Genomic DNA, 15,045 nt, shown 5'->3' on the forward strand with positions numbered 1-15,045 from the left:
AACAAAAATATTGTCTTGCAAGAAATTAAGATACGTGTGTATTGTGTATGTTGCACATGCGTTGTCTTGCTTTTCTGTGTGTTATTATATTTGTGTATATCCACTATCTCATCTCATTCACATCGATTTATGATTATGCACGTCTATGAAATACACTTTTTCAACTATCAGAAATGAGTGGTCTTTTTGATAAAACTCAATATTTACGTACGACAAATCTTGTCATCTCTCCAGTTGATTGGTATCCCCATGGTCTGACACTGTGATGCGTACCCTTCTAGACCCTCACATACATACTTATCCAAGTCTGGTGTGTCATAGAATAAACAAAAGTCAATAACACATGAATCATACATCTCCATTGCCCTTTCAATGTCAGCAGAGACGCACTTTTCAAATTTACTGAATTGTTTGTTCTCAGGGTTGAAAAGACCACAGTGTGAATTTTTTGCTTTCAAAAGTAAGTCATCAGTACAAGGATATATGTCTGTATCCGGAGTACACCTAAAAATTATAGTACATTGCTCAATAAATATACATTCATATCATTATTATTGCCTTGATTAATATCAAATTAAATCTTTTCCTCGAATGTTACCTATACAATTAGAATTATCACTGGATTTGTACTTACATGTCATTGAGCAACATGAACTCTTACGGAGCACCTGAGATCACCCCCAGTATTTTAGTTGAGTTTGTGTTGCACAGTCTTAAAAATTATTGTTGTTTTTTGTCTACGGTTGCTTGTCTTTTGGTCGTTTTGGATTTTTTGCTATGACGTTGTCAATTTGTATTCGACTTACGAGTTTGAATATCCCTTTAGTATCTTTTGACTCTCTTTTAAAAAATTGCAAGACGAAATCAAGGGAACAATCAGCATCAAAGAAGCTGAAGACTGACAGCCAGACAAAGCCAGAATCAAAAGACGAATATTAACACTAGCTGAATAAAAGACATAAAAACAAACTAAATATTAAAAAATATATATCATTTTTGATATACACGTTATAGACTTTGAAAAATTAAGGTGTCTGTGTGCTAGTTATTCAGATGCATGGGGTAAATAATTGAACATTTTGAAATACATGAATAATCTTTCAATGGAACACACTTCCGTTGAAAAATTCTCTATTCCTTTCAGAACCTTTTATATAAAATAATGTACAAGTTTCAAAAAATGATGTAGACTGTAAAAATGATAAGATAAATTGGTAGTTAAAACATTTGTCTAAGGAGAGTAAAAGTAAAAGATGTAAAGATTTTAAAAAAAGCTATTATCATTTTGTTGGTAGCCAATGTGTTTGTATTATCACGTGTACGTGATATATTGATGAACAGAAAATTGCAGTATACAAGATACTTAACGTTTTCGTTATATGTCACCATTCAACAAATTATGACGTGGTGATAACTTAATTTCATTTTCTTTATTTTTTTTATATTTTTTTTTAATATTTTTGTTATATGGAAGGGGTATTTTTACTGTGAAACTCATATCAAGTTTTCAATGACTAAATATAAGACTTGGTAAATGGTATTTTTGTACTACTTTAATACGTTCGAGTACTCTTAACTTATCCCTGGTTTATAAAATTGCGTGAGCGACACAAGTGTTAGCTAGACATTAAAAATAACTTTTGTTGTGGTAGCTTACTGTGGAAGAAATAAGTCAGAATCATCTAGAACTTCATAGCTGTTACCGATGAGGGAATACAAATTCTTATTGCTCGATACATCTATACCGTCTTTGGTTTTATAATCATCAGCAATACCATTACAGTTACCACAGATACCATGAACAACCTTTCCAAGTTCTCGCGGGATTTGAACTTTCATGATATGGATTCCATCATATTCTACTATGACACCGCAAGGTCCTTCAATTCGTAATGCGCCACCAGCTGTTACTATTTTCACGTCATTATTTTTGAATGGTGTATACTTTTGAATGCCATCAACCTGGTAAAAAGACAATAACTGTATCATATGATTTTCAACAAAAAAATAATTAGATTGTTAACAAAGAACGACTGTATGTTATTATAATAACTGTATTAGATACCATATATCGGGTGTTTTCGCGTCGGTTTTTTTTTTCGCGATTTGATTAACCCGAATAATTCAGTCGTTATATTCCGCTGATCTACGAAGGCTACATTAACGCCTGAACGTCTTCCTTGATAAAGACCGTCAACCGGAAAATTCACACCGCTATGCAATATGGGAATTTAGATTTAAGTTGGCAGCTAAAGAAGGAGGAGTTCCGGATGTTAATTGATGTTAAATGATGTAAACTGATGTTAATTGATGTTAATTGATGTTAATTAATTATTATCGGATTTATTTCAATTGAACACACGTGTTTGGTAAGACAATTACAAGACAGTTGCGCAGACTCATTATCCTGATCGCCACCGATTGGCTCTCTCTCACAGAGAGCAGGCGACGCGGCCAATGATCATAAGGAGTTCAAGCCCTCGTGTGGGAGAAAATCGGACACGGAAAGGGCTTGAATTATTCGAGTAACGATTTGATGATAAAACGGGAATGTTAAATTTTCACTGTGTATAACTCTCGCTGATAAGAAAATATACACAGAAAAGTTAATATATTCTTGATTCACTGACAGATTATAGATAACAAATATATGCAAGTACTACAAACTAAAATACACATATTTCATTCGGAGAGCATTCGATATGTTCAAGGTGAGTAAAGTATGAACATTGCGGCATGCTAAATAAATGAAGATTTTTATCATTTGTGTATTGCTTGACATAGCATTTTTAAGCATACTTATGCAAAATTTGTGAAAATATGATTTATCATTTAATTCTGTTTTATATTTTTACATTATATGCAAAATGTTTGGGTAATGACAACACTCAATATGGCGCTTTTCAAACCATTTATGAACAAGTCAGTGCTTGCTGTGTTGTCAAAAGGCATGACATGTATGATAGGCCAATTATTATGAAAACAGAGATTCAAATATTTAAATTCGGGATCTGTCGATGGACATGAAAGACTCATTTTATAGATTTATATTTATGACTTCACCTTAAGGTTGAAAAGAGGATATATTTCTATTCTGTATCTTCGATAATGAACAGCAAATGTATACAACCATAAGAAAGAGTATAATCTTGGAATATGGTAATTTGGGTAGGATCACATTTCAGGGTTTTTCAGATACTACTGACACAGCGAAAATTAAACAAACGCAAAAATATCTAGTAAATAGGTAGCTGTTCTGGATTATTTTTGTGATTGTCACTGCGTTTTGTTTACACCTATTTATTTCAGTTGTTCGGAAATACGTTTTCAAGGAGACAGTATAATTTTTTATCATTCAAAACCTGTCAAAATAGCTACAACTGTGCCCCATAGTTTGTTTCACAGATCCTTTTTTGTTCATTGTATTTGTATTTTACACCTGTAAACATGTAATTACAAACAAAATAACACTTACATCATGTACATGCTATTAATGATCACATGATGTCTAACTGTTGTAAGCAGTGTTTCGATTAATGTGATGTCAAATTAAAATTGTGCAAAAGTCTATTTTACAATTTGCTAAGAACTCACATATAACCGACGGCCTAAATGCAAACGATAGTGATGATCATTGTATTTAAAGTCCACAAGTCTTAGGAAGGTAACTTTGTAGTTGCCTTTTCTGTATTGTTGTTTGGCTTCCACAGCAAATTGACAGGAAGCGTCATCATTTGCAACTACCGTATATTTACATGCTCCCATGAAATGAATCATTTGTCCATCAAATGTCGTATAATGCGGATCCCCAAATGCAGAACAGGTACACATTGGATCTACAACAAAGAAAAAAGCAGTTGAAATAGTTTTCAATTTGCGTTTTTTGCCAGGATTTGGTTTATTATTCAAATAATACTGAGAATTTTAACAACTACAGGCCACTGTGTGACAGTCAAAAACGAATAAAAAGGTATGCCTGATAATAACTAGAAAAAGATCATTGTATAGCAAAATGTAAAGGACAACATCAGGGCGCATAAAATAGATATGATCAATACTAAATATTGCCGACGGCTATTAACGAGAACCATTATCGATACATTCCCTACTTCAGACGTGCACAACAAAATATGGCCAGAATATACATGTTTGTGAACATTAAACTCCGCAAGCATTGGCGTAACAGTGTCAAATTAGAACGAATTGAAGAAAATAAATCTCTTAATATGGCCAAAGACTTTTATCTTGACCTCCTGGTTTATATCTTGTCTTTATATATTTAGTATTAACATCACCACAGTTGGGCGGATTCATTTATTGAAATGACATTGTTTTTATATAAATATGTGTGCTAATGTATATCTTTGACATTTTTTGTTACTTTGTATCACGGATTAAATGTAAGTGTTTACTTTTGCATTCTTTGAGAGGATCACCAATCATTTCCGGTTTACAACCACATGCGTAATGTCCATTTATAGGTTTACATACAGCATTGACCCCACATTTTGGACGTTTAGATGTCACCAATTTAGGTTTTTCGTTTTGTATTTTGCATATGGTAATGCTGGTACAATCCGGGCTTTCAATTACTTTTCCAACCTAAAACATGTATAAAGAAATGCATAATTTCTACAAAATAATGTAAAAATAAAAAAGTAATTTCAAGACCTTTATGCAATTTCATGAAGAGTTGAATTTGAAAATTGTATACAAGACATAGTTATAAACAAAAAAATGCTTAAATTAAAAAAATAAAATCGTATGTCAATGTACCAACTTTGAATCTCTAAAACTCTTAATATTTGATTTCAATTGTCTTTGAAATCCTGAATATATACATATTAGTAAACCTTAATTCTGACAGGACTAAAACGTAGCATTTTTTGATTATGTAGTTCTGTGGGTTTTTTAAGGACACTAAGGGTATAATCAACAAACTAATATTGTAGAAAGTCAGACGGCAACGGATGCAAAGTCAAAGGAAAAACAATCAAAGGAGAGTCCACAACACATGACGAAAAGAAACTTATGATTGAGGAACACGATTTTCACAAACACTGATTCAGCCAAGAAGGGTCACGCGGTTTTTTTCGACTTGTGATACCCGTCGCTATACTATTCTGAAAAAACTAATCACCAATAATAACCATTCTATAAGTTTATGAATAACAGGAACTTATTACACAATGATGTATCGTCGAATTCTGTATATCAAACAATGTGCAATGAATTGTAAGCTGTAGGATGTCTGTTCATATGTTCGTTTTGTCATGTTGACATCTTACCTTCGACGTAACATTGTTTTAGTATGCTGATTTTGGTCAAATACTACATACTCAATTATTCATTTTTAACTGTCGTCCTTATTGGTTAAAACTCACTCAAACGTAATTTATATTGTTTACTCACTGGAATATATTCCCCTTCTGCAGTAAGACATCCACATTCAGTTTCTAGTACACATTCTAAGTTACTCAGAACATATCCTTTTTTACATTGACAGCCTTCTACATATGGTAGTTTACAATTTTTAGGACCTGATAAGTTTGTACACGTGGCTGGACATGCAGACATTCTTCCATTATAGAATGCATTAGCTTGACATGGAAGTGCTTTTCAAAGAAACAAAAAAGCTTTAAATTTTGTTATATCATATTCGTATCATAGCATAAAAATTTGAGATATTTTATCTCTTTTATGACATCCAAATTTCAATTATTATTTTTTATGAATTATTACAATAATCATTAAAATCAGCCATTAACATTTCATTCAGACATTGTTTAAAAAAACCAGGCTCAAAATGTAAGAACCAACGTTAAAATTTAATCCATGAAGAAGAAAGAAATCAACGTAACTAACAAAAAACTGGGGTAATCGAACGAACTCCAAATGGTGCATCGACATTATTCGCTAAAATTTAGGCTCAAGTTGTAAAATGTACGCAAAATTATAATTTGTTTCTTAAGTGCCATACTTTATAATATAAAATCAATGTCTGCAAAATAAGAAATATTCAACATACGACACACATCTTTGGTTCTCCAAAGAACTGAGATACCCATTTCCTGGCATAGTTCAGCATATCCTTCTATTCCTTGACACACTATATCATCCCGGATGTTAGCGTCATCGTAAAATGCGCAATAATCTAAAACACATGCATCGTACATCTCTAAAGCTGTCATTTTATCAGCTTCTATACACATCTTAAATGGACTTGATACTGCACTGTCAGGATGTAAAAGTGCACAACCAGAATCCCTAGCTTTTGTTTCGAGTTTAGGAGAACACAAATTTCCATCGCTGCCCGGAGTACACCTATAAAAACAAACATAAAACCTTACGTTCTATAAAACATACATAGCCTGACATATAGCTTTAACCTGGACTGTCATGCATTTCATATATTATAATATGATGCATAATTGATGCTCCTGCAGCACAGCTTCTAACGTTTAAAAAAAGATATACATGTGTATGTGTTTTTCTTTCACTAAGATATGGATAGAAATGCAGTACATCACTTAATTTTACAAGACTAAGTTCTCATATAATGATACTCAGAATTGAAAAAAACGTGTGTTGTTGTTATAGAAAAATAAAATCTTTCGGATGCTTTATTTTTTTACACTCTAAACATTGTATAAATCTCCGCTTCAAACGATAATGATTAGTTTGTTTCATTATGGAATATCAAAATCATTTCTATCGCTTTTCAGATATTGATAGGATTTGTTTTTTTCAATAAAAATATGTTGTTTTAATGCAACTAGATTGTAATTCGACAAAGCACAAGTAAACTTTCCTTTTCTTCTTTTAAATTTTGGCATCATAATGGGGTTTTGTTTCTTAAAAACGGTAAATAATTTACAAAAAAACTTAAATACAAATAATAGCTGAAGTTTATCACTACAAGTACTTTGAGAAGATATACCAACAAACCACTAAACACAAAATTTAAAACAGGGTGTGCAAATGGACCACATACATGTAATTATTCCTATCCGTCCACTGCGCATCAACTAACGAGCATAACATAGGACAACAAAATACTAATATTATTAATTAAATCTTATTGAAAAAAGATCAATACTAGTTTTCAAATCAAAATATACATATATTCTGAATATATAAATCTAGTTAAAACAAATTAGAGAATCACAAAATACTTTAAAATAAGTCAAAGCATTACGTCGACATGGATAACTTTTCCTGCATTGCATATATGACCAGGGCTGCGAGTTCTTAATTAAAGAATCTTACTGTGGTAAAAATAAATCTGAATCATCTGGTATTTCATAGCTGTTTCCAATGGTCGTGTATTTTGATTCCTCAGACGAAACATCAATTCCATCTTTTGTTCTGAGATCATCTTTTTTACCGTTGCAATTTCCACAGATGCCAAAAACGTTTTCGCCAATGGTCTTTGGAATAGTTACTCTAAAGAAATGGTTACCATCGAAAAGTACAGTTATATCACATGGTCCCTCCAGTTTCAGTTTAGTTCCTGTCACATAAACTTTAATTCCATTGTTATCGTATGGTAAGTACTTTTGGATGCCGTCGACCTAAAATGGTAATCATATATTCCAATGGACGTTAAAGACAAACAATGGACCAATCAGTAAATAGAACGTGGTAAATTAATGATGAAATGCAAAAGGAACTAATTCAAATAATTGCCTTGGGTGTCAAAACATATTTTTACCTCAGTGCTTTTAATATATAAATGCTTTTCAGTATGCATGATTATAATTCCGATCAGATTTGACTGCATCACCATAATTGTGATGGACACTGGAATTGATCATCCATAAAACATTTTAACGAATTATTTTATTTCTATATGAACAAAATATACAAAAGAGAATCACATGTATGCTTTATTCTTATTTCAACATCAACGGTAATAGTTTTACGACACCAAATGCACATTTCGACAATAAATAAAATTGAGAATGGAAATGGGGAATGTGTCAAAGAGACAACAACCCGAACATAGAGCAGACAACAGCCGAAGGCCACCAATGGGTCTTCATTGCAGCGAGAAACTCCCGCACCCGGATGCGTCCTTCAGCTGGCCCCTAAACAAATATGTATACTAGTTCAGTGATAATGGACGCCATACTAATAATAAATGTCTATTCAGTGATGCTCAAGGGCAGAATATTTGAAAACCTAAAACGTATTCAAATTTGAAAACATAATAAAACCAAAAAGGACATACAGTATAGCCAAATATGGGTCAGGAATCAGAGATTTGCATGAGGGAGATATAAATCCTTAATCGAAAATAATTTCCAAAACTTTGTAATAACCAATTCAGATAACACAATTTCCGTACTATTTTGCTAGTGCCGAAGTACTGTCTACTGAGCAGGTATACCCTAGGGGACTAAACTAAAAGTCGTTAGGGCACAAATCACTGTATGTACCTACATGTGTTGGTTTACATATCGTTTTTAAAATCAATATACAAAACAATACCATTGCCAATAATTCTTATGTTCATGTAAATCTGAGAGAAATTTAAAAAGCATCCAAATAAAGAAGTCTAATTTTCATTTTCTACATGTTTATTGACTTATTTCATAAATTGAAAAAATGTTTGGCGTCATTCAAGTAGGAAACTTGCGTACATTCGGCTATATACCGAGAAAGTAATCATGCAAAAAGGACATAGCAAATATATTAAGTATATAAAAGGCATTCAAGTTAAAAGGAAACGCACATGAAAATGTACGGATATAAGGAACAGCACACTTACAGATCAAAAAGTTGTGGTTATCGGTGATGTGTTAACACAATGATTTACTGACTATATAGTATTTATCAAATTAAATACTTATAACATTTATCCTTTTTTTTTTTTGCAAAATTTGTGATGCTTCACGAAGAGGGCAATAACATAAGCAAAAGTGTGGTTCACTGATGTGATTTTAATAACTGACTGACCTCACTCATTTTCAAAAAAAAAAATTGAAAACCATTTATAACTTACATAAAATTTCCGTCCTTGGTGTAGGCGATATAATCTGTCCTTGTACCAGAAGTCGACAAATCTCGTGTAAGAGACCGTACGGTTTTTACCTCTATATTCATTTTTGCCTTCGACGGAGAATCCACATTGTTCATCGTTGCTTGCAGCAAGTATATATTTGCATGCACCATGGAAATGAATCATCTCCCCATCAAATGTTCGGTAGTGAGGATCACCACTCGCGGTACATGAACATGTCGTACCTAATTGCAGTTAAGAAAAAACAAAGGTAATCATTCATGGCACAAAATGGATAAGTAGTTATAAACGACTAACATAACCCATTATATACAATTTACAGATATAGAAAAATTACTTATACTTTCACTGTAAAACTAACAATGCAATTGTAATATTCTAGTGAGTGTATGATTGTATTATTTTCACATTTACGAAATGACAAATATATACATATGTACCCACAAAAAGGAATCCACAACACTTTTAATGATAATTATTTAATTAAAAGATATAATGTTACATCAAATTCAGTAATTAAGAACCTTGTGGTTTATTAGGTGTCCGATTGTTGAGTTTCTAGAGATAAACATATTTTTATGTATGTCTATGAAAATTTGTCGATTATTACAATTTCAACCAAATTTGGTTTTCTTTCCTGAATGCCGTTTGTGTACCTTCAAATGATTGATTAAGGTGGTTAGGGCGTCTCAATTAAAATTGATAGAATTTTTTAATAATTTGTCAAAATGAAGTTTTCATCATGCTTTTTTCAAAAATATAATAAAAAGTATGGGTCACCGGACTTTTTTTCACGCTACAGGTTGTGCAAAATTATCAGATTTTGTATAGATTATGCATGAAAAATCAAATTTTGTGTGATAAAAACAAAACTACATTATATAATTTTAAGATATAATGTGAGAAGATAGCTCTTATAACATGCTTTTAGATAAGAAAAAGAAAAAATGGGGTCACCGTACTTGTTTGCTACAGATTAAAATAGGTAAATTCACAACACTTTCTATTATAAAAATTACTTTATCTGAGTTATATCCCCTTATTTGGCAAAGTTGGAAAAAAAAATAATCAAACACAAATCAGGTGTTTTTGAGAAATTACAGCTGTAATTATGATAAAACACACAATTTTCTATATTTACATCAAAAGTCTTATACTTAAATTACATACTACTCTCAAAATTTGCACATTTCATCAAAGGTCTAGACCAACGTTATCTGCTACTTCAAAATCCAAAATGGAGGAAGACACCCGAGCCTCCTTAAATAAGTGAAATAAATTATTTTTTGTCCTATATGTTTCATAATTTAAAAAAATCAAAATAAACATTAAAATAAAAGGAGCTTCTAAATATGAATCAATTTATAAGCTGACATATTATTTATAAGTGTGTTTAATACATGAAGTTTATTGTGGAAAACAGTGTATATCTTCTACGACCATTGCACAATTGTATAAATTACGCATGTTATAAACGTTTGATGTTTTACCAAATGTGCATCATACATAAATCAGATAAGATTTAAGAAACTACAATGAGAATTAAACGAAAAAGACAAAGCAAACTTCAAATCTATTTTTTTTGTTATATTGGTAACATTTTTTTTCTTGTGCTGTTGATACAGTACAATACAACTTCGTGCTTCACGTAGATGCTCCTATCATCCGGAATATCGGACAACACACTATATCATAAATCATTTCAGTAGTCTAAATACACAGTAATATAGTAATATACTACCTGTTTCACAGTTATGTCCTATGTAACCTGGTATACAGGTGCATTTGTAACCATTAACCTGATCGTCACATGTTCCACCATGCTTGCATGGGTTTGATTGGCATTCATTTATATCTAAAATAATAAAATCGATACTCACTTAAAATTAGTAGAGAGATATTTCAACTAAGGAGATTATTAAGTAGGTCAACATACGTCTTTACCTTGTTGTAGGGTATGAATTATTCGTTCATTGTTGAAGACCCTACATCAACTGTCAAGATGAAGAACAGGAATAAAAGCCCTGTTCATTGATAATTTTCTACGTTTTCTATGTATTGTGTGCGATTTTGTTCCATGTACATTGACTCCATATCCTTTCATTTTCAACATAACATATTTGAATTGTCTAATAAAAGGCAAACGAATATGAGAAAAAGTTTTTTAAGGAAATTGAAAAACAAGTATATTCTACAATTATCATTTAGAGTCCATTGCCTATATAATTAAGAATTTTCAGACTCATCCATTTACTATATGTTTCAATTAAAAAAAAAACAGCAACATAGTTTTCTGTATCTTTTGATGTGTCATTGCTAAAACAACCTAAGCAATAACTCTTTAAAGGTATATTTTAAAATCATCATAATCAATATCGTTTTCAAGCATCAGAGATAACAACTTAGAATTCAAAAGGAATAATTACGCAAAGCGCTTATTATGTCTCCAATTTTGTTTTTGTCAGTTTCGAAATAGAAACAAATCTTCCGTAATAAGGATTTGTATGTCAAGACTACTTAATACATAATAAAAGAAAACATAAGTTTAACGCAAATTGCGCAAATCAATTTTCAATTAAGAATTAAGGGAAAACAATATGGCATCGACCTATGTATGTTTATTTTTTGGAATCAGTATGTTTCAATACAAACAAAAACACTGTAAAAAATCTGAATAAAAAAATGAGTATCTGTTATTTCTGTGTTATAGAAAAATATACTATAACATGAGAAATCGTTGTAAATACGATTGTAGGAATCGTTCTAATTACGATTGTGGGAAAACAAAATGTTGATAATAATATTACCTATTTCACCGTTCTCTCCTTTGTAACCTTGTTTGCAGACACACATTTAATCATTCACTTTACTGCGTTTACATGGTCGAAAATAAACTGATAACGCCATGGCAAAAACAAACCAACAGACAAACAACAGTGCATAAAACACAACTTTGAAAACCAAAGACTTAGCAACACGAACCCAAAGAAAAACTGGGAGCGATCTCTGGTGCTCCGGAATGGTAAGCAGATCATGCTCCACATGTGGCACCCGTCGTGTTGTTCATGTTAGCACAAACTCGATGATAAGTCTTATTCGTGAGGTCACTTTCGGTGAAAAGGGGATTGGATTGTATTTACGAAAATTGGAACATATCCGTTATCATCTGTGAAACGGATATTCCATAACGGTCAACCAACTCGTGACGTCGTCCGTAAAATTTACAATGATTTCAATTTCATCACTTGGAACTTTTGGTTTAATAGCTTTCTTGTGAGCAGCAACCCTCAATCAAAGAAATCATGATAGAAAAAAGAAAAACATTTGTTATAGTGAATGTAATATTTACTTTCATAATAAATCATTAAAGATACCACACTTGAAATACTGTACGCCAGACATTCGTTATGACTACAAAAGACTCATCAGTGACAATCGATTAAAACAGTTAAAATGGCCAAACATTGTTTAAAGTTGGGGACTATTGAGAACCCAATATTCCAAAAGGTTTTGCCAAAATACAGCTAAGGTTATCTATTCCTGGGATGAAATATCCTTATTTTTCGAAACATATAAAGTTTTGTAAACAGTTTATTTATAATTATAACCATAAAATTGAGAATGGAAATGGGGAATGTGTCAAAGAGACAACAACCCGACAATAGAGCAGACAGCAGCTGAAGGCCACCAATGGGTCTTCAATGCAGCGAGAAACTCCCGCAACCGGAGGCGTCCTTCAACTGGCCCCTAAATGTCATATAAATGATAATTCATGTCAACACAGAAATGCTGACTACTGGGCATGAATTTAAGTTTTTGAACATCAAATTTAATATCGATGTTTCCAAACAGATATAAAAATAAGAAGATGTGGTATTGTTGCTAATGAGACAACTCTCCACAAACAAATATAGGTCACCGTACGGCCTTCAGCAATAAGCAAAACCCATACCGCATAGTCAGCTATAAAAGGCCCGAAATGAAAAATGTAAAACAATTCAAAACGAGAAAACAAACGGCCTGATTTATGTACAAAATAATGAACGAAAACCAAATATGAACAAGAACAAATCAAATCAAATTCTAACAGGGATTTGGACGAAACAGGTATCAAAGTTGACTATGGTGCAGATAAAACAAAGTCTAGTATACTCATTATTTAACCCATGAATCATTCGAATGAAAAACATTGGTTTAAAAGTTTATCATATGGATAAGATTTTGTGAAAGTATCCATAACATGAGGGTCTGGATAGGGTCTCTATTGAGTTGAAAAATTTTTATTCTGTAAAATTCTCGTGTTCGGGCCATCATATAGAAATTCCCTGTTCTATCATGATTTTTATATGACAACTCTTCTTTTTTGTCTGTATAAACCTTCAGTTGATTATTGATATCTACAGTGGTGGAGACATTAAGGAGTAAGAGCAAACACTGGTCAGCTCGGAGTCAGAATAATGTGTCCGGGTAAGGTGACATATCTTCCTGTGGACTGTTACCTTGTGAACTAGCACGATAAAAATCCGGCTCAGTCTGTCGGTCTAGTACAAAGAAGGGTTAACATTCATATAACATTATCATGTCCTCGTCCTGAATATGCATATCAATTTGCCGCTGTACGTTAAACAGCCATCCATTATCATAATCTAAGAGTGGTGGCTGCTTTCGTGTTGTCCAAGAATTTAGCCTTCAATACAGTTAAACTTCAATTTGACAGCACATTCAAGGGTCGAATTCAGGAGGTTTTAAGGGGACTATAATTCCCGAAAACTGTATAAATACCGCCAAGCGGAACGCAGCGAAAACTTATTTCAACAATTTTATGCTAGGATCCGATTTGGCCCGTGAATCACCAAGACAACTACACAAAGGATACCATTTATCCATTTTAAATAATATCTGATTAAAAACCAATCACAGAAAAAAGTATTTATTTCTATTCCTTTATAGTTATTTGGATTTCTGGATAATGAGGTAGATAAAATACATGAGGTATATTTGATCATATTTGGTTTTTGATATGAGGTACTAGTATTGAAAAGCTAAACATCCTACTTAAGTCAGTTTTATTACAGAGACGAACAAAGTCAGTTCCCCCTAAGAAATTACTCTTTTTTAAAGTTAAGTGTTGACTGTTTGTTCTCGAAATATGCGTTTTGTTGCAACTTTAGTCTCTTCTCCTGTGTATATCATTCTTTTTCTAGGAAAGCAGATTTACTTTTCTTAAATGCTATTTTGACATTAAGACATCTTTATTTTAATCTGATATCATACCTATCTCACAGTTTTTCCCTTTGTAACCTAGGCGACATGAGCAACTGTAACCGTTCACTTTATCTTTGCATCGAGCTCCATGCTTGCATGGATTTGACAGACATTCATTTATATCTGAAATATATATATAACATATCAACTATTTCAAATCTTACACATGTTAGAGTATACAAAAGTACAACTTATTGAAAATTGGTTTCGTAATTTATTTTTCAAGAAAATGCAAGTTTCAAATTCTTGAATACTTAAAATCGACCTGTACGTTATAAATTGTGATCTGCGATAAAATGATCACTCAGAAAGAATAATGTCGCACAAGATACTTAAAACTTTTGAAGGTTCAATAATATACCATTAATTGTCCACTAAAAATATTCCAGCTACTTTATGGTCTAAAAGGTTCAAATTAAATTATTTTTAATATATAGTTTCTTTTAATATATCTCTTTCATGCAGATTTCTTATATTTTGTCCGCAATTGGCTATTATTTATGTCCTCTTTGCTTTAATAAGCTCTATTATATTTTATTATTTTAAATTTTCAAATATTTCGTTCTCGACAATCACTGAAGAGAAATTCTTCGTCGAAATTTGAAAGATGAAAACGTCATAAATGTTTAACTTATATATCGGAAGACAACAAAACTCCAAAGATGTGCCTATTTCACATCGCCTTCCTTTGTAAGCAGGTGGACATATACACATGTAGCCATTAATTTTGTCTTTATATTTGGCTACATTCTTGC

At 32.0% G+C, this 15,045-nt stretch overlaps 1 protein-coding gene across 1 annotated transcript in view; it reads right to left on the reverse strand.

The window, feature by feature from the left end:
* LOC127726636 (zonadhesin-like) overlaps positions 1-15,045 on the reverse strand; it is a 150,983-nt gene that overhangs the window by 66,958 nt on the left and 68,980 nt on the right. Inside the window, exons 20-29 of the mRNA XM_052234057.1 lie at positions 14,300-14,413; positions 10,767-10,880; positions 9,008-9,249; positions 7,270-7,574; positions 6,029-6,324; positions 5,413-5,615; positions 4,413-4,602; positions 3,595-3,836; positions 1,658-1,962; positions 212-504 (exon numbers count right to left, since the gene is read on the reverse strand). Coding sequence (XP_052090017.1) covers positions 212-504; positions 1,658-1,962; positions 3,595-3,836; positions 4,413-4,602; positions 5,413-5,615; positions 6,029-6,324; positions 7,270-7,574; positions 9,008-9,249; positions 10,767-10,880; positions 14,300-14,413 — 2,304 coding nt within the window. The remainder of the gene's footprint in view (positions 1-211; positions 505-1,657; positions 1,963-3,594; positions 3,837-4,412; positions 4,603-5,412; positions 5,616-6,028; positions 6,325-7,269; positions 7,575-9,007; positions 9,250-10,766; positions 10,881-14,299; positions 14,414-15,045) is intronic.

The sequence above is a fragment of the Mytilus californianus genome, unplaced genomic scaffold, assembly GCF_021869535.1.
Source record: "Mytilus californianus isolate M0D057914Y unplaced genomic scaffold, xbMytCali1.0.p SCAF_18, whole genome shotgun sequence".
NCBI lineage: Eukaryota > Metazoa > Mollusca > Bivalvia > Mytilida > Mytilidae > Mytilus > Mytilus californianus.